The sequence below is a fragment of the Falco biarmicus genome, chromosome 10, assembly GCF_023638135.1.
Source record: "Falco biarmicus isolate bFalBia1 chromosome 10, bFalBia1.pri, whole genome shotgun sequence".
NCBI classification, from domain to species: domain Eukaryota; kingdom Metazoa; phylum Chordata; class Aves; order Falconiformes; family Falconidae; genus Falco; species Falco biarmicus.
In genome coordinates this window covers 9,528,055-9,550,216 of record NC_079297.1, presented here as the reverse complement: position 1 = coordinate 9,550,216, position 22,162 = coordinate 9,528,055, and the positions used below count along the sequence as shown (strand labels likewise).

Here is a 22,162-nt window from a genome sequence, read left to right as displayed (position 1 = left end):
GATGGTTGTCACTGTAATTACGATGAGCAGTAGTCACCACAAATTATTTCAGGTATGATTTTAAAGGGCTAAGGAGAGGAAAGGACATCTTCTTTAAAAATAAAGTAACTTCCCATTAGCTTAGCAAGACATTCACTACAAAGCAGAAAATATAACACCATGCCTCTACTCCACTAAAGGAAGGAACACACATGTGGGTTTAGGACCTTGACAGTAAAAAAAGTTCAAATTTTCAGGCCAATTAATACATGTCAACTTCAGATTCTACTCTTAATTGTAGGTAATAAAAAGTTTTCAGAAACAACCTTGTGTCTTACCTTGTGATAGCATCTAAAGTAAGCAGCTCGTTCATCTGAGAATTTCTCCAGCCTCTTTGGCCCTTTGCTTGAAGCTTTTTTGAATACTAACCAGCATCTCTGGTAAATCTAGAAACACAAGAGAGTAAACTTGGTATCTCAAATGACTCAAATATCACTAATATTCACATAGAAGTTAAACTCATAAATCAGCTGTTGCTCTGGAACTACAATTAATGACTCTCAGTAGATTAGACAAAACATAAAATCAAGCTAACATCCTATTTCTTTTGAATTATGATACAATCAGAAATTTCCATGAAGACAGTGCATGCTTGTGTGAAAGGTGCTAGCAAGTAAGCTGTAATTATGGCTGCAAATGCAGGGCTTTCTAGGAAACAGCTTTTAAAAAATAAAATTACACACTTTTCTATATGGATTTGCTACTGGTTTCAGTCTTGCATGCTTAAGGCAGACATGAAGAAAGCTTGAGCAGACAGGTAGGAATGGACCTTCCATCACAAAAGTACGAGAGGTAAAACTGTAAGTGTATATTCTACACATAACGGTAAATGAGGATACATAAGGGAGAAGGAACTGAATCACTGGGTAATGGAAAGGACAGATCATTTAACTGCAGAAGCCAGAACCATTCTGACAACCGGCATTTTGCTTTCAAGGTCCAGCTGAATTTAAATTCAAGTTACTTGAGGCAGACTCTGACTGTACAAAGTGGTTGATAAACCACCTCTCCATCTACAGCATGAAGCCACTTCGATTCTCAAACTTCTGCCACCATTTCTTGCAATCCTCCCACCTATCCTTTAACCATGGTGCACTTTCTACCATCCTCTTACATTCAAAACCACAGCTCTCATCTTAGATAACATACTGCCTGTATAGAAGGAAAGAATTATAAGCCTTGACAACTGCTCACAGCCTACATTTGATCAGTAATTCCAAAGTAACACCTGGTAAGTTAGAAATAAAACAAAACTGCCACTAAAATTAGTGTGATTTCAAAGAAAAATATCTGAGCCACCATTATCAAGTAGTTCACAGCTCTGGCAGAGCTCCAGCGCAGCACAAATTCACAGGAGTGATCAGTGACGAGACCCATCAAGACCTGTCACTGCCTGCAGCTAACAAGCACCCAACAGGTACCAGCAGACCATGCAACCCCATCCTTTGAACCCTGGATGGGTTTCAAACCAACACATTCATCACAATATGATTATGTCCATGAAAAGTAGCTATAACTTTCTTTCTGTACCCAAAAATGGCTGTTGGTTGAGTAGCTGTGCTTCTTCCACCAGCTTTTAACAGTTTCTATAAAGCTGTTCAGAGAACCACATTACTCCCCTCCGCCCCCCCCCCCCCCCCCCCCAAGCTTTATTATTCTGCCTCACATGTGGGCACTCACACTCCTGGCCCACTTGGCTGCAGAAACATTTAGCAGACGGACAGGCTGCTCTGATGCCAGGCACCAGCTGAACCTATCAAGATTTTCTTCCAATTTTCCAGCTTATTGGCCACTCAACCTGTTCTGTTTAATGCAAGGGTTTGAATTGAATCGTTTGAAAATTATGAGACACTGACCAAAACAACAGCTCACCACCAGAAAAGCAATTTAGATATGCACCCGCTTCGACATCTGCCTTCTGAGAATTTTGTGTGCTGGGCCCAGGTAACCTCAGCACACTTGACAAGAAACACTCTCCAAAACCCCACCCAGAAGAGACTGTCAGAAGTTTGAGTACTCAGCCTTTATGCTTTTCAAACCCATATAGTTTTAACTTCAGCAATTAGAAGCCCGTAGAAGAGAACGGAATCCTTTAGTAAGGCATTTGCCATTGTACGGCACACACGAGGACAACTACAACGTGACGATGTCCTACTCAGACCATCTGCACTCAGAAGCACCTCTCCGGGTCAGCAAGCATCTCAAAGCTGTAGCTGCAACAGTGAGCTCGGCAGCACACAGAATCAGGGGCCAAACAGGACAACAGCATTCTAATACAAATAAGCAAATAAAGTTTTGCTCTGCCTCCAACTGGGTACAGATCCAGTATGGTTATTGCCCTCCCAAATGGCACTAGGAGCATAAGTACTATTAACAATCCGCTTCAAGCATGGTAGATGGCTCTGAGTTGGTGCTACTGGAATTTATGACTGCAGTTCACCAATTACTAATCCGAGAGTAATTCCTGGATTTAGATCAGAATCAGGGCACAGCTGGAGAGTGAAAAAAGCCTGTCACATATAAGTACCTCCAAGGATGTGAAAGCCAAATCAGCCTACAACATAAATACTGGTCTTTGAGTTTTGGTTCTGATCCCATATTACAACAATTCCCTAACAGAAGAGTCCCAGGGTTGGAACACATTATGCCAGTAACTCAGGACAACACCATCACAACCCAACTACACCTATAAAGAACAAATGGCATTCACGAAGCTAACTCGAGCAAACTGGTGGCAAGTCAGTTCATGAAGGTCCTTCCCCTGAATTTCCTCCTCCTCTGGATGAGCCAGTCTCTCCTCCTAAGGAACCTCTAGGCAGAGAGATTCTACCACAATAGTAGTTTAAAGTAGAATGAAGTATTTTGTTTTCATTAGAGACAATGAACATGGTTTTTTTGCCTGAACATACAGTTCAGAATCCCATTGATGTTAGTGATCTGATGGTTAACTCCTCTCTCATGAGTTTATATAAACAAACTCAAAAAGATCTATTCCCTCACTTGAAACCTGCTTAGCACTCTCAAAAATGAGATAATGGAGCCATCAAAAAGGGGTACTATTATCACAGTCTCATTTTTACACTCCCATGACACACATATCTCACAGGTGAACATCCAGCACCACCTGAACTGAGCATAAACTACATGATCCCCTAAACCTCTAGCAATAAAGCAATAAAAAAAAGGGTGTTGGACTAGGTGACCTTTAAAGGTCCCTTCCAACCCAAACCATTCTATGATTGTATGAATAACCAATTTGGCAGCATCTGCCTAGGAGCACTGTAAGCCCTTCAAATGCAGTCGATGCACAGAAGAGCTGTTGTTGTGCCCAAGACAGAGGGCTAATCACAGACCCTGTTACGAGCTACAATACAGAGCAAGCAATTACGTCTTTGATGCCATTATGATCTAGTGTGTGTCTGAAATGTGTCATTATTTCTTCAAGTTGAAGATGGCATGTGAACCGCCTACGTTGTTACAGCTGTTTTGACAAAAGCAACAAGAACCTGCCCCAAATGCTCTTAGGTGCCTATTCCATCATGAATCAGAAACGGTGTGGCCAGCAGGGCCAGGGCAGGGACTGTCCCCCAGCACTTGGCACTGGTGCGGCCGCACCATGAATCCTGTGTTCAGTGCCGGGCCCCTCACTGCCAGAGGGGCACGGAGGGGCTGGAGCGTGTCCAGGGCCGGGAACGGGGCTGGGGAAGGGGCTGGGGGGCGGCTGGGGGAGCTGGGGGGCTCAGCCTGGAGAGGAGGGGGCTCGGGGGGACCTGATCGCTCCCTACAGCTGCCCGGCGGGGGCTGTAGGCAGGTGGGGGTCGGTCTCTGCTCCCAGGTAACAACTGACGGGACAAGAGGAAACAGCCTCAAGTTGCACCAGGGAGGTTTAGGTTGGATATTGGGAAAAATGTCTTCACTGAAAGGGCTGTCAAGCGCTGGAACAGGCTGCCCAGGGATGTGGTGGGGTCACCATCCCTGGAGGTATTTAAAAGATGTGTAGTTGTGGCACTTAGGGACGTGTTTAGTGGTGGACTTGGCAGTGCTGGGTTAACAGTTGGACTCAATGATCTTAAAGGTCTTTTCCAACCTAAATGATTCTATGTTTCTATGAATACTTAGCTCACTTATGCCTCAAATCAACATTTTCACTACTACTCCATGAATAGGAATTAGTTGAAAGTACTGCTGTAATTACTTCCACTCCAAACACTTGGGCTGACAGTGATTAGATAATCCAAACGGCAAATCAGGATCTGATGTGCTGAGAGAGAACAGTAATAGCTGTCATTTACATAACACCTAAAACTTACAAAGCTCTCCCTGTGAGATCTTCTGAGAAAGCCTAACTGAAAATTTAATTCAAGTATCAAAAATTAGCATCTACTTCCTATGGTCTCTCCTGAAAATTTGCAATGTAAAACTCATGGGAAATAATGTGCTTGTATGAAGTGGATCATCCAAAACCCAGATAGGTGATCCAATATGTATGTCCAAGGTCACATCAAAACACTTCTATTTTTGGCTCTAAAGATCAGCTGATATAAATCATTAGCACAGCTGAAGTCAAAGGAGGAGTGACTTCAAAGGAATGATGCAATCTGAGTATCTGGATTCCTGCCTCTCAGTGCTATGCCTTCAAAACCAGGCAGCATTGCTCAGCCATTCCCATGCTCCCGATGCTGGAAATACACTGAAGCAAAGGAGATATTAACCTCAGCTGGAACTGGTCCCCATCTGGCTGAGTGAAGTGGAAAAATTTCTTTTGACTTTCCAGTGTTTCATGGTTCAGTTGCGATTTGAGAATACTCTCGTGCAGAGAGGGAAACTGAAACCAGAGGCTTTGCTGTCCTACGTGATGACCCAAACCCCTGCACCATCCTGGAAATGAGTGTGGGGAGGGAGACCGTCCTCCCCACCCCTCAGCTGGTCAGAAAATCAAGATAACTAAGAGCTAGATTTCTGAGTGCCTAAAATGTCATTCTTTATACGTGGAGCACCGTTCCACGTGAGAAACAAACATTTGAACTTTGTAAAATCTGCATTGCAATCCAAAGCGAGTTTCCCCCACCTCTCAATACTTTTGTTCAGCAACTGATCTAAATAAAGCATCTGGAAATAGCCATGTATTTAGAAATCGGAGGGGGGAAGGCTATTTTTTATATCTTGGGGAAGGGGGGGTTAAAACTGGCTATTTTTTAAAACTAAGATACGTGGCTTCCACTACACTATAGCAAAGCAAGGCTATTTTATTTCAGGACCAAACAATCTCACCCCTTATTTGTTTGTTATTTAAGAGGGATATCGAGGTCAGAGACAGTAGCACAAAGACTCATCTGGCAAATTTCTCCTTTGCGAACAAGAGAACCTTCAGGGAAAGCTGCCCTATTTTATTCCTGTGTTGTGATTTTCTGCTCTCTGCCCTAAAACAAAGAATTCCAATGAACTGCATTTACAGGGACACTGAACTTGCTGTCAAATAAACACAAACTCTGTTCTTTTTAAAAGCTGAAAGTACCATCATGCAGCTTGGGATGATGACCAGAAAGTCTGGGCTACTGCCAGGAACTTGCCTTTTGTGACCCTGATAACCTCTAGAAACGGATAATCTGGTAAAGGCACGGCACGACAGCACAAGCTATTTCTCACAGTGTGTTCTGAGCTTTTATTTTTTGGTAGGAAAAAAATGCTGCCACTTTATCCAAGGCTGGTAGCTAGCTCACCCACTGAAGTACCCCAGTTGCATATTGAAAACTATTTAAGTATTTTTGCTGACCTTTGCCAGGGAATCTCCAGTGGGCTGCAGTTCCAGGTACAAGGTCCCTTCCAACAGGGAGTTGTTCCCACAGGAAATTAGCCAGCTAGTGCCAAGTGTTTGGATCTTAATTCTTCTATATAAAAAAAAATGCCTTAATATGTCACTTCTGATTCAAAAGGTGGTAAAAAGCCCTGAAATAGAATTTGTAGCCTGAAGGAAATTTGTGAGGAGACTGGATCTAGAATTTTGCTTCGCATCTAGAAAAATGAAATACTGCCAACAAAGGGAGACTGCAGCTCATTCATTGAATTCCAATCACTCCTCAGGCATATCTGAAGCAGTACATCTCCATTAGGTAGCTGTTTCTTCATGGAAAACTGGAGGATTGCTTTCCAGTGAAGAGGTCTAGGTATCAGCAAGTATGATGATGCCTTATGGATCGTGTTGAATGGGACTGTGCGGCTCTAGTGAAGACCCCACAACCTCTCTGTGACTTGACAAAATCGAAGTGTTCCATAAGGTTATGACTTGCCTTTGCTTTTCCAGCCCAGCCTTGTCCCTGGCCCACTTCATCCCCATACTGGCAGCTGTGTTCAGCTCTATTTCATTCTGAAAAAACACAGTGTAAGTATAAAAAATTACAAGTAGATGGATTTCTAGAACCACATAGCCGTAAACGTACCTAACTTGTACTGAAATGTGTTGAGCATGACTTAGAGTGCACAGAAACATGGCCTGGTTCACTGGCACTGTAAATTAAGCAAAGTTGTCCACATGTCTGTAAAGATACTGCTGCACTTGACAACAAGATGAATTCACTTTCCCAGAATACCCATTTAATGTGAGTGTGTTATGAGTAAGCAATAATGCGTTATTCATTGTGATCAGGTTATAATGACTATATAAATCAAAGTTGGTTTATATCAAGCTATCTTCTTCTCTGGGGGACTAAAAAATAACAAACCATAATCTAGATTTCTCCTTCCCCCAAGAAACACCTCTGTGGAGAGATAAACCTCACTCCTTCCACTCATTCAGTATACATCTTCAGAAACAATATTTTACGACTAAGAAGTCATCCACGGCTGCTAATAGGGAATGAAGCTGTAACCTTGTCCCTGTGCCTGTTCAGAATGCACAATATTGCTCAGTATTGCAAAGTTTTTTCATCAAGTTACAAAATCCAGCTTTTGGCACTGGCCAGAACTTGCTATAAGGCCAGCGCACAAAAGAACACTTCACAGATCTTTATGAATCTATACGCCTTCCTTTACTCTTACACTTATTCATACAAGTCACAACAGGTGCCTACTGTTCTAAAATATAAGGCATTTTAACTAGTCTCTGAAACTCTCCAGAAAACCTTTCTTTCTACCCCTTCCCTCCCAACTGGAATTGCATCAACCAGATGTGGGATTTCTGTTAATGGTTCAGGCTCAGAACTCAAAGCCATTCCCCCAGCCTTAGTTTAAAACACTGAACAGCTGGATTTGAGCCTATAGATACATTCCCATTTGGCACACTGGTCAGAAGGCAACCTTGCTCTATTTTATTTTTTTTTTTCTTGGGGGGGGGGTCCCCTTCATGATTACATGGGATTCATTCCACAGACAAGATTTAGTTAGTGCCAAAACATGTCAGCAACTGCAAGTCTGTGTGCTGTGACCTAGGGCACACTGTCCCAGCCATGGCAGGGTGGTGAGGAGCGTAATCTAAGCACAGACAGTACAATGGCTCAACCAAGATTACCTAACAGTTCAGTAATGCAGCCTTTGTTTTATTTTGTGTCTGCACTGTGCTCCGTGACAATGGACATTGATGGGGAAGCACAAGCAGCATTTCACAGGTTTTGCTTGTAACTGGTATATATTAGTCATTGGTTCAGACAAAGGGGAAAAAATGCTCAGCAAAAATGCTGCCGGTGCCGGCACAGGTCACCCCTGGCAGATTTCAGATGAAATGGCAAGAAGGGATTTGCTGATACATTCCAGCCTGGTAGGAGATTATTTTATTTTTTTAATTTTTTTTTAAAGGGACACCTGGGAGCTTATGAGAGCCCTTTACAGTGAATCACTGCAACTGTCAATAAAGTAGTTTAGAAGCAATGTACCCCTTCAAATTGCTGATGCACTCAGCAACTGGAAGTCTGGAGTTCAGAGGCATCTTAATTACAGATCCTGGCCAGATGATGAAGCACATCAGAAGTGAAATCTCTCTGATGTACAACCTCTTGGGAGCTTTGGAAAGACACTGCGGTTCAGTCCGGAGAGGGTAGAGAAGACACCAGACTTGGGTGGACACCTAACGCAGCATTCTGGACCCCAAGGGGCAGGGAAAGGGCTCCAGGAATGCAGGACACCCAGGAGGATGGCACCTGGAACAGAACAGTGATAGCTGACAGTGCAAAATGTCATTAAGAAGACAGGGCTGGGATTTAAGACTTCCTTATCTCACATGAGTATCGTGTTTTGCAAAGGAGTCATTTCTTTCCCTCTCTACCTAGTTCATGGTGCCTTGAATTTGCATTGGCAGGTGCTCCTTACATGCAACTCACAGGAGGCTTGTTGATAAACTAATGTGTAAATAAATTACACTGTGTAATAAACTACACAGGAAATGTAAGGGAAAAGCAATCATGCTGTTTGATGTGATGGAGGGCAAGATGGAACCTGACTCCATTTTTTAGTTTCTCTAATGACTGTCTAGAATTTCAGCACCAAAGACATTAAAGGCAAGACTCCAACTTCCACTTTACTCTCCCTGCAAAAATTATGAGTTGGATGCAGTACCATTAGAAAGAGAGCATGACCTGAAATACCCTTCTACTTTCAGGCCCTTCTTTATGGACTTACAGCCTTCAGAGTACAGGGTTGCTGGTTTGTTGGTTGGTTTTTTTTAACTCATACACAGAAAAGGTTGTAATTCTGGGCTGCATAAGGCCATTAGAGGAGAGTGCCTCCATGTGCCAAGAAGCACTTAGAGCAGAAACTCTCTCTCGCTAGTGACAGTTTAAAAAAAGTCAGACCAGAGCTAAGTATCCGATTTAGTTCCTTGAACATCTGCTAAGCTTTATATATGGGCACAGTTAATTCTAGGCATGAAACTAGATAAGAGTCCTAGGCTGATTTTTCTCCTAACTACTAAAGAAAAAATACTAAAGGCTTCAATGCAGACTGAAAACTGACTGTGTGCAGCCCGCTTGTGCTGGCTGAGCTCTGCAGAGAGCAGCTGGACGTGCTGTCCTGCTGGGTCAGGTCATTAGTGCGGTCCAGTAAATTAGTACAATTTAGTCCTGTGCTAGAATTAGGTAACTGCTGAATAACTTAAAATGACTGTGATGAATTATGGTTTGGAATTATTCTTTTTTGTTATTAAGTATCTGATTTGGTTACTCTAATTACATGGGCTACAGGGGGAAAACGGCATTGATACAGCTCATTAACAGTTCACAGAGCTCACTAATTAGTACATCAGATGCAAAGAGGCGGCAGAGCACACATGCGCTAGCCCTTGGTAACAGCCGCTCACAGCTCTGCAAGAACCCCCGCTCACCTGCTCGAGCCGCGGCAGGGAGATGCACCCCTGAACCCATCTGTCAGAAGGTGCAGACGGGACCTGCTCCATGTCTGGAGAAGAGCTGTACTTACCCACCAGCTCCCAGCAGCAGGCTTTGCTCCAGCCCCCCAGAGCACACGACCATTTGTAAGAGCTGTATTCCAGAGCTGGACTTGTAATTTCAAGACTACACGCAACGAGACCAAAAAGGGCAAAGAGTGCCTGTGAGTTAGGCTTTGATCGCACTGAAGTAAATTCTCCAGCAGTAAGCTGCCAGCATCCAAAGCCAGGCACGGGAGAAGGGCTTTAGTTTCTCAACCTTCAGCGTACGACTAGAACAATTCTGCTGTACCTGTTGCCACTTGCCCACCTGTTAAATTCAGTTAATGATGCTTGTTATGTGCTGCTTGGAGAGCCAAGGATGACAAATGCCCTGCAAGCCCACAAGGAACAGATGGGTATAACTGCCCATTTCTGGCCTGCTGTCATTCTTTCCCATTCACCAATTAATTTTCCTGCAAGCTTCAGAAAGCAGCGCAGGTTCCCTGTAACAGAGAGATTACCTCCATCCCTACAGACACCCTCCAGACACGTACTTGAAGTCTCAAGGTTAGTTCATCATACTGTCCCAACACAAGATAAACTTATCTTATTCCTTCCACATTTTTCTTTCCATCCTGACATCAAAGCTATGCAGTCATAGGTCATTCCCCCAGCCTCTCTGGCGCTTGGATCAGTTTTAAAATCAAAGCCAATCCGCATGAAAGAGCAAATAACGCTATCAAGTGAGTCACTGCAAGCTGGACTTCACCAAAATATAGGGCTTTGTTAAGAGTGACAGAATTACAGCCCATTAAATCATAGTAACAAGCACTTCGGCATTGCCTTACAGGAGTGCAGCCAGTAATGGAAGCCGTTTGCCTAGGCTGCTGGATGGGCTGACACTGTTCGAAGCTGCTGCAGGGCAAAGTCCACAGCAGACAAAATGCATTTCCTTTTTCAAGCACCTTGGTGCACTCAGAGCGATAACCTGCAGCGTACCCTGCGTTACTGAAGGTACGTGCAAAAAAGGATCCAAGCCAGAGCAGAGCCCAGGGGGGCTGGGGTCAGTGGCTGGACCCCATCCTGGGTACAAACACCTGATCCTGCATGTAAGAGCTCCATCGCTCTGCCAGAACTTTCAAAGCTACCGGCCAGATGACACATGTCATCAGTTTGTCCCATATTTTAAAAACAAAATTCAGTTTTCTAGTAAAGGCACAACTGAGACTGGGCGGAGGATTTTCTTTGTTCATTGTGGAGGAGGGGGGAGTTCTTTTGTTTCGGGTTGGGGGGGTGGACCAATACTGACTTAAAGAACCAGAGATTAAAATGAGGTTCCCAGAGCCAGTATTTCCCTAGTCGACTTCAGCTTTCCGCTGGCTCTCGCAGTCCTCTTGCATTTGTTCAGGCTAATCTACACATTAGTTTAAATGGACAAACCCAACTTCTACTAGTTTCTCATGTCCCAGCTGTGTAGTACTAATTAAAGAAAGAGTTCAAGAGTTCATTCACATTTAGGTAGACTCCATCCCCAAGAAAGTATGACTGCTGCGTAAAAATGCTACAAAAGCTTAGCAGAATAGTGTCTTAATTTGCACTACCTCATTTAACAGAGAATAGCCACTTGTATTTTACCATAAGCACTGTGCCACTGCCACTCAATAGTGTGCAGTTAATCGAGTACCATCAGCTAACACCCATCCTCACTGGTGTGGAGACATTCGTGAGAGCATGAAGAGGAATTTTTCCTTTGCCGACCATAGGACATTGATAGTTCCCCAGATAAACATTACTTGGTAAGTAAAGGGACAATTTAATCTCCTACGTTAACATTACTGGGGAGAAATACTACTGATTTTATTGTATTGGTATTTTATGAATTGAACCAAGTTACATTATTTTCAGTAAAGGGCAAAAAAACCCACTATTCATTCCAATAGCTTGAACTTTCACTGGTATTTCTGACAGCACTTGATGAAGTCAGACGAGAAGATAATAGAAACAGTCCATCAGCTTCCAAGGAATAGCTAAAACCACACACACAAATTAAGATGTCAGTCTCAGGTGCAGACCTTGCATCTGTTACTTTCTTTCAAGTGTTTCCACAAACACTGCAAAATGTTAATTTATCACCCGTCTAACTTCAAGGCAATGCCCATATACACCAGCAGGAGAATTACCTTCACACTCTGTAACGAATTGATGATGAAAAGGCATCAAAATCACGAAAGATTAAATTCCACCTGTTTATAATGGGCTTTTCTTTTTCTTTCGCTGCCTTTACAACCATTCTTGGCATACCCACCCGTATGCAGAGCAGCCAGTGCGGTCTCCTCCAGAAACCAAACAGACCTTTGCCCAGCAAAGGATGAGTAAACTGCAGGACTGGGACCCACAACTGGCAGCTGAGGGAAGTGTTTGAGAGAAAACCAGAAAGAAAAGGGTGTTCTGGGCAGGTTTGCGTTGGACTTGGTAAAACGAAATCTCCATCTTTAGAACAAGATAGCAAATGGGTAAGAACCACTTGTTTACTAGTTAACTCAGTTCATGAAAAAAGGCAAATTTGGAACCTCATTGTTTTGCTTCACAAACTAAGCCTATCTTCCAAAGAAGAAGGTGGAAGGTAATTTGCCAGAAAACATATGCTGGAAAGCACAAGAAAAGCTGTTGCTGCTCCTAAAAAGAGCCACCATCAAAACAGGAATTTCATCATCTCCCATGTTCTACCTCTTGGAGAAAAACTGCAACAGTTCACAGGCTTGGTTTTTAGGATTTTGGTGGTAGGGGGTTGGAACCAAATTAGGCTCTCTTTTGTTTCTGTGCACACAATCCTAAAGATCAGATTTGCCTATTTTTAAGATACACGAATCTCCAGACTTCCCAGTTCCATTTAGAATCATAGCTTGGGCTGTGAGTGATACCCAAACCAAACTCAGATGCTGTCCCAAAATGAAACTCGCATAGGAAGAACGGTGTGATGGAAAGCCAGGGGGCATGGGGAAAATAGCAGACCCTTGCTTGCCTATCCTGTTTTCACAAGGCAAAAATTAAGATACCTCAAGAGAAGAAACAAAATATAATTCCACCATGTGAGTTGCAAAACCTCCTTCTAACCCATCTAGAATGCAGTGCTAAGCACCCTGGTCCTCTAACACACAGATCACACAGGGCGAGCAGCCCTGAATGACAAGCACTGCTCGCTTTTCTCCAGCTCATCTTCCTTCCTTCCATTCCAGAGGTAACCCCAGCAAGATACCTACTGATTTGGACTCAAATCCCATTAACTTTGTGCCAGAGGAAATCCAAAGAGGACTTGCCCATGGGCTGATAGATACAATGCCAGCTGCACTAGGTCTTGAACATTTCCTGGTATCCCACCCCTTATCAGCTGAAGGGTAAAAGCTCAAACTTCCTAAGCAATACCCTGGATCCTATCCCTGCTACCACTGACAAGTTCCAACGGTAAGAAATCTTAATATCTGTGAATATGTTTCAACACCTTATTTAACAGTTTTCTAAAAATATGAATATCCAATGAGCTTATTATCTTGCAGGTTTAAGTTGGTACATAAGAAATTTGCTCAGTTTTTCTCTGTCTCGATGCTTCCAGACTGAAAGGAGCTGTATAGGTGAACACAACAGTTTTATTAATAAGCTGCTTCAAATGTAGATATAAGCAGACAACTTCTCCTTCTTCTTCTCCCCACTCAGCCTTACATCATTCTTGTTTCCAGTTTTCACAGCTCATACTCTTAAATCCCCGTATTAACTTTCTGGCATGCTTATTCCAGCACCAATCTCTTTAACCATATGGTTCTAGTCCTGCAGATTGTCTCTCCCCCATTTTACCTCTCCTCCCACAGGGTTTCACAGAAACAGTGCTATGCAAAACTTGTAAAAGTACATGTCATTTTAAATGTTCAACACCAATCTTCTCATCTTCTCAATGAAGTTACAGAAGTCAGTTTAATTAAAATCAAGAACAGAAACCCCTGAAAGCTTTATGTCTTTTTAGCTTTTGACAATCAAAAATTTCTGCTGAAGTTTAATGAAAAAAAAAAAAAAATGGCTTAAGTGGACAAGTCCAAAACTTTATACAAACGTTCCTCCAAACTTCTAAGCATGAATCAGAAGGTTTCCCATCTAGTCCTAAATCAAAGCATATGCAGTAAGCGTTAATTCTATACTTCCTGAGGAGCAGTCTATAGCACAAAATTGTTGTATTTTCCCACTTAAATCTAGCATATGGCCACTGTCCAACACATAAGTTCTCATGCAATACTCAAATACACAAGAGATTGACATCATTCTAATTATAGGTGAATGATCAATATTGCCAGGAAAGCATTAATCAAAGTAAGAAGCAGGCAGTCCAGAAACCCAAGAACATTTTTTCATTGAGTTTTTAAATGAAGCCGGAAATATCCGAGTACTTCTCACGCCATTCCACTTAAGCAAGCATTTCGTAGAAACAAGCAACTAGTTACAAAATTGTGAAGCAGTCAGCTCCCTCCTGTCACAAACTGAGGATGAAACTACTGCAAATTCCTGCTTGGGGTTGACCCGAAGAGCCCTGGTTCCGCACGGGAGGACACCACTTATAACACATTCCTTCACACTGATGTGATTAGGAGGTTTTGGGCTAGTCAGACCCATCGAGCAAAGAAAATTGACACGCACAGATCTGGTTTCTGTCCTCAACAAGTTTAACTAAAGAGGGAACAAGTCTACTGTTGCAGTTCAAGCAGTCGCTTCTTTTAGAATAGCCCCAGTTACTCTTACCTACTAATTTTTACTTCCCCGATTTCACCATGATCAGGACCTTACTGAATTTAGTTAGACTGGTTCAGACCAGCGTTAAACAGCGTTCAGAACTACAGCACCCACACAAACTTTTGCTACTATATGTTAATGTGATCCTTGCACCAGTGAGATCGAGGGCATCAACACAGCTGCTTTCAGAAGTACAACTTTCTGATTTTTCCCTACTGAGCAGCCACATTCCCAGTAACATTCAGCACTGGCATAGGGCCACTCTTGTCACGAGCCATCACCTAATCATGCCCAAGTTGATTTGGAGAGGTACAAAAGAAACCAAATCATGCTGCCCCATCAGCACGGGCAAGGACACCGAGGAGGAAAGGCTGAATGCCCTGACCCACACCACCCCAGCACCGCCAGGAAAGGGCCCTGCAGAAGGAGCAGTCGGAAAGAAGAGGCCTCGGCTGAGCTTAGTTCATCTGCAGCTCTTCAGACAACCTTGTTGCTAGACGTATGGGCAGAATTTTCTCCATCTTTAACACAGGTGTTGAAAGCCCTAATTTCAAACTCCATTCTACACATCTGATCCCAGAAGGTCTGGCCTCATCAGAGGATAACGACAGAAACCCTCCAGGCAGGGCTGCTGGAACATGCCAGATGCTGGACAACCCGGTGCTTGCCGTGACTGAAACCCTAGAGGACAACGGCCGATCTCCGTGTCCTTAGGAAACTCCCATGGACAAACCCAAGTGGTATCAGAACTGCACTTTGGGGCTTCAGCTGCTAAAACCCCACAAACCCTCACGTTGGGTGCTTAGATCTTTTTCTTGGATCCAGCCCAAATTTCTGTGGAGGACCCACTCTAACAGACAGATGAGGCTGATCATTCCTTGCATAACAAGGAGGTGGCTCCAACAGATGGGGTTACAGACAACCCCAAGAGCTGGCTGCACCGACTGCGGATTTAATTAGAAGTGTTGTTAAACAGATCCAACTGCAAGCACAGTTCTGTGCCTCGCCTCGTAAGTGCAAAGTGGAAGATAGATACCTCTGAGACAGGATTCTGCAAAAATCTGTTAGCACCGTCTCCTTTGCCAGACAGAGGTACAAGAAACAGACTGCTAGGTAAAAAAAAAAAAAAATAAAATCTACTTTACCTCTCTCTTCCTGTCCGTGAGCTTTATTCTGTGACAAACAGATACATAAATCTCTGCAGAGACCTGCATTTTTAGGAACAGGACACTTAGCTGTTACCACAGATCCATTAAAGTCAACGGATCCTCCCAAATAAGTGTTTTTAATAGCCTGTAATAATTCAATAGTAATACAAACTTGTGGAGCAGATGCAAATCTCCACATGCAGGCAATGCCTTCATAAAATCACGGCAATAATAAAACAAACCAGACTGCCTGTTAATAATACCCAATTTTGAGAGCTCCAAACATTATTTTTAGTGTTCAGATTGTTTTCCTGGGTTGTAAACATCCCAGTTATCTAGTTAGCAATAGTATATGTTCTAGAAAGATAAATACTTTCTAAGTCTTTTCTAACTAACAGCAATTTGCCAGGACTATTCATTTTAAGTACCTCTGTCATGCCAAAGCAATAATCTATGTATATTAATTCAGCAGCATATGCTGCCCTACACTTTTCTAATTTTAATAAACCTGCCTTCTATAAAAGAAAAATCTTCATCCTCTTCTAGAATACAGGTCACCTTAATTTTCATATGCAAATCATTTCAGCATTTCCTATTCTGCTTTTAGATAACACACGACCTTCTGTTTTCTTGAATCTTTGTGAAAACATGCATTTAAGCTTGGGAAGGCTACTTCTACGCCTGCGAGAGTCAAAATTGTTTTAGAGCTCCAATTCTTGCATCTTCACCATGAAATTAATAGACAGCCAACCTGAAATAACATGTTATGAATAGCCAGGAAACAGGAATAGATTCAATATTGAAGAGAAGTTTGCTGAAGCAGAAAGCATCACAACTGTTACATTATTTTTGCTTTATAATGAAAGAAATAAGTATGCAAACAACTATACATTCCATTTTTTTAACCATAATTCATTCCTTGTTTCAACCTGGATTTATATTGGATTATAGCAGAGATGCGCTGTATCAAAAGTATTCCAGAAAAATGACATTTTAGGGGTTTTATTAGCAAGACAGATAAAAATTGCTTCAGCGTGGGGAAGTTTGTGACAAAAGGGAAGAGCACATGAGAACGCAAACTATGGTAGATGGCTCTACATCTATTTTTAAGCCTTAAATTTTTAAAAATGCTGTCCATTCTTGCTGTTGGATTTTTCTTGGAAGATTGTTCAGTAACACAGTCTCCTCACATTGCATAAGCAGAGCTTTGATCCACCTTCTATCGCAGCAGGTCAAGCATCACAGTACACACAATGAAGCTCAAAACGATGAGTTTTAAAGTGATGCTCTCTAAGAAATGGGGTTACAATGGAAACACTTGCACATAAGCCAGATGTGTTCATAGTAGACAAAGGTTGCGTGAAAGAGTACAGTCATATTTGTATCATCTTAAGGTAAGCTCAGAAAGGTATTCTACTCCTCCTGGAAAGCAGCAACCCGTAAGCCACCACAGCCAAACCCTCTACTGGGAAGAAGATCCTAGTTTCCAAGGAAGCCAGAGAGAATGTTTTTTGGAAGCCAACGTTTTCCAGTCAATCAAGTATCGTGCAGAGCCAAACCAGACTCTACAAGGCTCTGCATAGCTGTGAATATGTACAGCTCCTTAATAGAGACATCTCTGCTCACCACCAGCACATCTCAGCTGGTTCTTTGAGGCACTTCTGTGTGATCAGCACTATTTCACTTTTAGCTGCAGACAGCTCAAGGCAGTTGCTGTTCATCGAAGAGATTGTTTCCCTCTGACACTAACAGTACTTCATCACTTAATGCAACAAGACACGCCAAGTGTGTTACTGGCGTACCAGAAACTGGGGGCTGACAGCTAACCCCATGGCATCTTGCTCCAGCAGTCTCCCATACATCAAGAGGCAGGGACAGGCCAGATGCCTGCAAACTCCACGGGGTCTTCCAAGGGGAACAGCATAGTCTTGCAAGCCCCGCATGCAGGAGGGCAGCCAGCTGTCTCCTGGTGCCACACCATCAGCGCTCCCAATGCTGCCTCTACCCTGAGGAACAGGGTTCAGGAACATCACCTGCCTCCACTCTGAGCCTCCAGCACTTACTCCAGCCAACACCTTGACAACGACAGCAGAAGACATCCTTAGAGCAGCTTCTGTGCTGCATAAGCCTCGCCCAAATTGAAATACAGTGTCCAGCAAACCTGAGTTTAGATGTGGACGCAGGAAGGGTAAGCTAAGCCTTAACAGCAGGGAGTTCAATAAAAGGGTTAGACTGCAACCAACACACACCTCTGGGGGCCTCCGACCCCACCAGGAGAGGTGGGCTGGCTGCACCTCGCAGAAGAGCATCAGTTGCCCATTTCCTTTTAAAGCTCTTCAGGCTCACCGGTGTAACAAAGGCCCTCTATTTCAAAGATTTGTTCCTGTTTTCTAATTGTTATTTGAACACTCCGTTGAGCCAGTCCAACCTAAAATGAAAGCTCAAGCGTGTTCACAAGCGGTGCACATCCGACCATCCTTAAAATGAAAACACAAGAACTAGCCTTTTCATTAAGGAAAGGAAACATCTCCATAATATCTTCCCCCACAGAAAGGTCACATCTGTATCACAGAAAAAGACATTAGTTGAAAATCATAAGCACAAAAAAAGCCTTTTCAGGTACAGAGGCTGTAAAATTACTCCCTTGTTTCACTTGTAGATACAAAGCACTTCACCAGATGAAAGGTGACTGCAGGCAAAAGCACTCGGTGCAACAGCACATCTTCTTTCCCAAAACACAGGTCCAGTGGTCAGCAGTGGTCACTGATGGAAGCACTGCTCACCCAGTAAAGCGGGGGGGTTTTGTTTTAGGGAACTCTGGAAGGTTGTGCTTTTACACCGTCAGCAGTTTTCTAGCACACAACCTCCTCTGTGTTACTGCTAATGACATAACAGAGAGAGACCGTTGGCTGAGGGAATTATTTTTTTCCCTATAAGGATGGGCAAATAAGGAAGAGCACGCTTTCTCCTGAATATATTTGGCGCTGCAGAAGATACATGTGATACAAATGTTGCTATGGAAACTATTCTATTAAATAATATTAAATTAAATTTACATATTTGAAGTGCACAAAAACAGTCCAGGTACAAAACTAATTAGCCTAAATTCAGTCTTGAAATTACAAAGTGGGGCCTATCAGAATTGTCATTTTCCTTTTAAAAGAGGTTTGGGTCTCAGCAAGCTGCTTCTCCACACCCCTTGCTTTTCAAATGTAGCACCTGCACCCCAGATATTCAGAAAAGTCATGTCTTGAGATAATCTGTAGATACAAGGTCTGCTCCTAGTTCCCTTGGTGATGGAATTACCATAGCATTAGAGAGAAAAACCCAGGAGCTGAATTCAGCCTGAAAAGACAATGCACTGATTACAGCTGTGCCACCATAATATTGGAATGTATTTTGATAACTCCCACTTACATCTCACCACACACACTATTGAAATCCCTCTGAACTAAACAGGAGTCCTGCAAGGGGCTGGAGTAGGCTTGGCCTTCCTCATGTTTTCACGGTATGGGGAAGTTCTTTGAAAGTTAGTATTTTAAGGTCCAAAGTTTGGGGGTTTTTTCACCTTCCCACCTCCAGCTCCTGGGTGTCCAACAGCCCTCACCAACACAGCTACTAAAAAACAAGCCCTTTGCATAGTTCCTTCCCCCCTGAAGAAGCCAAGCTCACATTAGCCACTGAGTAAGACTGAATTCAAGCTCTTGCTAAAGCCAGGCGGCAGCCCCAGGTGCTCAGCCAGCTTCAGCACCAGCCCTGCACCCACACACCTGCAGCAAGGAGGGGAATGCACAAAGGACACGTTAGCTAGGGCTGCACACCAAGGAATGGGTGCTAACAGCTACACTGCTGCTGCAAGCAACACAAGCTTGTCCTGCATTTAAAGAACTCGGGTTAATCATCATTGTCCATTTCTGCTCAGGTGTTGTCAATCAGGGCACTGGGCTTTTAAGCAGCTTACAGAAAACACAAGTTACAGGAAGAAATCTGCAGCCAGGTTTCAACCATCTGTTCTTAAGCAGTGGGCCAATACTCTAACTGAAAACTACAAGGAGAGAAAAGCATTACTCCTGATGAAACTACTTCTTTCCAAACAAACAGAGCAGCAAGATTTGATTAGGTCAACTCTCCCTCTCAGCACAGGCCTCTGTCACCAGATCTAAAGCAGCAACAGGCAGACCACAGCAGTTACTCCCATCCCTCCTGATGTCCTCCACAGCACTGGAAAGCCGTGGGGACAGCACACCCAGAGTCAAGGGCGCCTCAGGGCAATGAAATCCGAACAAATGAAGACACTTTAACAAATCTAAGACCATGGGAACTCTCTAGGACTTTACTTGGACTTCTCCACAAAAGCACTTTCCATCACCCCTTTCACGCTTTCCATTGATAACGATATAAATCTTTGGGATCAGAAGGAGCACAACCAAATAAAGAAACCATCTTTTCAAAGAAAACATTTAACATTTATTCCATTTCGACGGCCTCACTGTCATACTCCATTTCTCCCCGTATTTTTGCATCCAGCTGTAAAATGCATGTCTACTGAGAAAGCATAGAACTCTTTTGCTCCACCCCACCCCCTCAAAGTGTTTTGGAAAGCCTTAATAAAGGCAAGGCACAGGCACGAACAGAATTCACACCTCTCTCAGAGTTCACTGCGCCTTATCTACGTGCCCATTGGGTTTCACTGTTACAGTACAGAAAGATGTGTTGAAGTTTAATCTTACCCTTCATTTATGCTGGAACAAACTGAATACTAATATACATTCGGCAATGAAAGGATAGTTGCAAAACACTAATTCTGCCGAATTTACTACAAGTTCTGTCATAATGTTATTTCCATCTGTCACAGAATCATGCAGTTCTTAAAGAATGAACTATGCCTGCAAGTCCAGGTACGAGAAAAATAGCCTGCTGGAATACTTTAAAACGCTTTCCAGTTTCCAAGTAAGTCAGAGAGATGCAAGTTACCAAAACTGCAGAGAAGCCACTGAAGACGGATACAAGAGAAGGAAACTATAATTGTACTGAGCCAGCAAAAGCTTTCAGATGACTGCGTGCACCCCCCGGTAATAAAACTCACGCTACGGCCAATTCAGAATTGCCAACCCATCAGTTCTCAGTAAACCCAAGAAAGTGGTCCCTTTCCCGTCCTGAGAGGCAGATATATCTATTAAAACATTTCATGCACACAAAGCCTCCCTCCCTGGCCTGGCTGGCTCCCAGGGGTGCGCAGCAGGCGTGGGGCGCGCAGGTCCCACCGCGGCTCCGGGCAGGGGACAGCGACCGCCCACGCGCGGCGGGACCAGCCCACGCGTGGGGAGCGCACAGCCCAGCCGGCTGGTACCTGCCCCTGCAACGGGGAACGCGCCGTGGCAGCAGCAGAACAGCCATAAAACAAGTTTAAAATTAAATAAGGAGCTAAAGGGGGCTTTGGGGCTTTTCCTTTTGCGCCACTCGGGTGAACTCAAAAGCCCTACAGACACCGCAGGGTCCTCACCCGTTCTACGTAACCCTCCAAGCCCCGACGTGCAGCAGCCCGCTGCCGGGCACCGCCGCACTTCAGCAGCCACAGCGCACTCCCAGCCCCCAGCGCTGCCCGCTCCCCCGGCCCCGCGGGCACCCCCGGCCCCCTCCGGCCAGCCCGGCCCCCGGCCGCTGCCCCGCTCTCGCCGCGCAGCCCCGCCGCGCCGGCCCGAAGTTGGCGGCGGCTGCCCGGCTCGGGAAGGGCAGTGCCGGGCGGGGGGGGCAGCCCAGCCCTCCGGGCAGGCAGCATCCCCCTCTCCCAGCGGGAGAGAGAAAGAAAAAATATTTTTCTACACACACACACATATAATGCATATATATATATATGCGCATTTAGCTACATTTATCCTTCTCCCTCTCACCCCAATTTTTTTTGTTTCGTGTCTCCCCTGTGGAGACACCCACTGAGCTCAGTTGGCAAAAAGAAAACAAAGGAGTGGAAGAAAAAAAAAAAAAAAACTGAAATAACAAAAAACCAACCCAAGCAAACAAACAACAACAATAAAACACACAACAACAACACACACACATATATATATATATAAAAAGCCCAAAGGCAGGTGCCCCTCGGGCGAGCCCGGGAGGGGGCCAGCACTCACCCCCAGCCGCCGGCTCCGGATGCGCACGTAGCCCTGCTTCACGATGTCGTTGAAATTGGAGGCCATCCTTCCCCCGAAGTTGGCGGCGGCCGGCGCCGCTCAGGCAGCCCGCATGGCGCGCAGCAGCCGCCGCAGCCGCGCCCCGCTCCGCACCGCACCGCCCCGCGGAGCGCCCCGGCCCCGCGGCGGGCCGGCCCGGGGGAAGGGCCGCCGGCAGCGCCCGCCCCGCGCCTCCCTCCGAGCCCCCCGGCCCCCGCCCCGGGGGGGCTCCGCTCCCCTGCGGCAGCGCGGAGCGGCCGGGCGCCCCCCGTGCCGTGCCCGCGGGAGGGGCGCCTGGGGGCCGCACCGCCGTGCCCGGGCCGTGCGCTCCCCACCCGGCTTTCCCCCGGGGGAGGGGGCTTTTCCCGAACGCCCTTCAGGCGCCCGCCGGCCTGCGGGTGGCACGGCCCCAGCCCCGCGGCCGCAACCCCAGCCGGTGCGGAGCGGTGCGGAGCGGTGCGGTGCGGGCACCCCGGCTGTGCTGCGTTTGCTAGGCAATGTGCGGGGGCGGGGAGGGCAGAGTCGGGCCGGCCCCGGCCCCGGGGTTGCCTTCTGCATCTCCCGAGCCCTCCTCCAAGTGCCAGCAGATAGGGCCAAGTGCACCAGCGAGCCCGGGAGAGGGGGCTCCGGGGGCTCCCCATGGGTTACCTGTTAGTGGTGCGCTATAAATACTGCGTCCTGAA

General features: G+C 45.0%; 1 protein-coding gene across 2 annotated transcripts in view; it reads right to left on the bottom strand.

Moving 5' to 3' along the window:
- The window catches only part of DOK5 (docking protein 5), a 45,471-nt gene extending 23,541 nt beyond the window's left edge, over nucleotides 1-21,930 (bottom strand). For both annotated transcript variants that reach the window (XM_056354784.1, XM_056354786.1), the window contains exons 1-2: nucleotides 21,441-21,930; nucleotides 318-425 (exon numbers count right to left, since the gene is read on the bottom strand). In XM_056354784.1, coding sequence (XP_056210759.1) covers nucleotides 318-425; nucleotides 21,441-21,506 — 174 coding nt within the window. In that variant the 5' untranslated portion in view covers nucleotides 21,507-21,930. The remainder of the gene's footprint in view (nucleotides 1-317; nucleotides 426-21,440) is intronic.
- Between the last annotated feature and the right edge of the window lie 232 nt (nucleotides 21,931-22,162).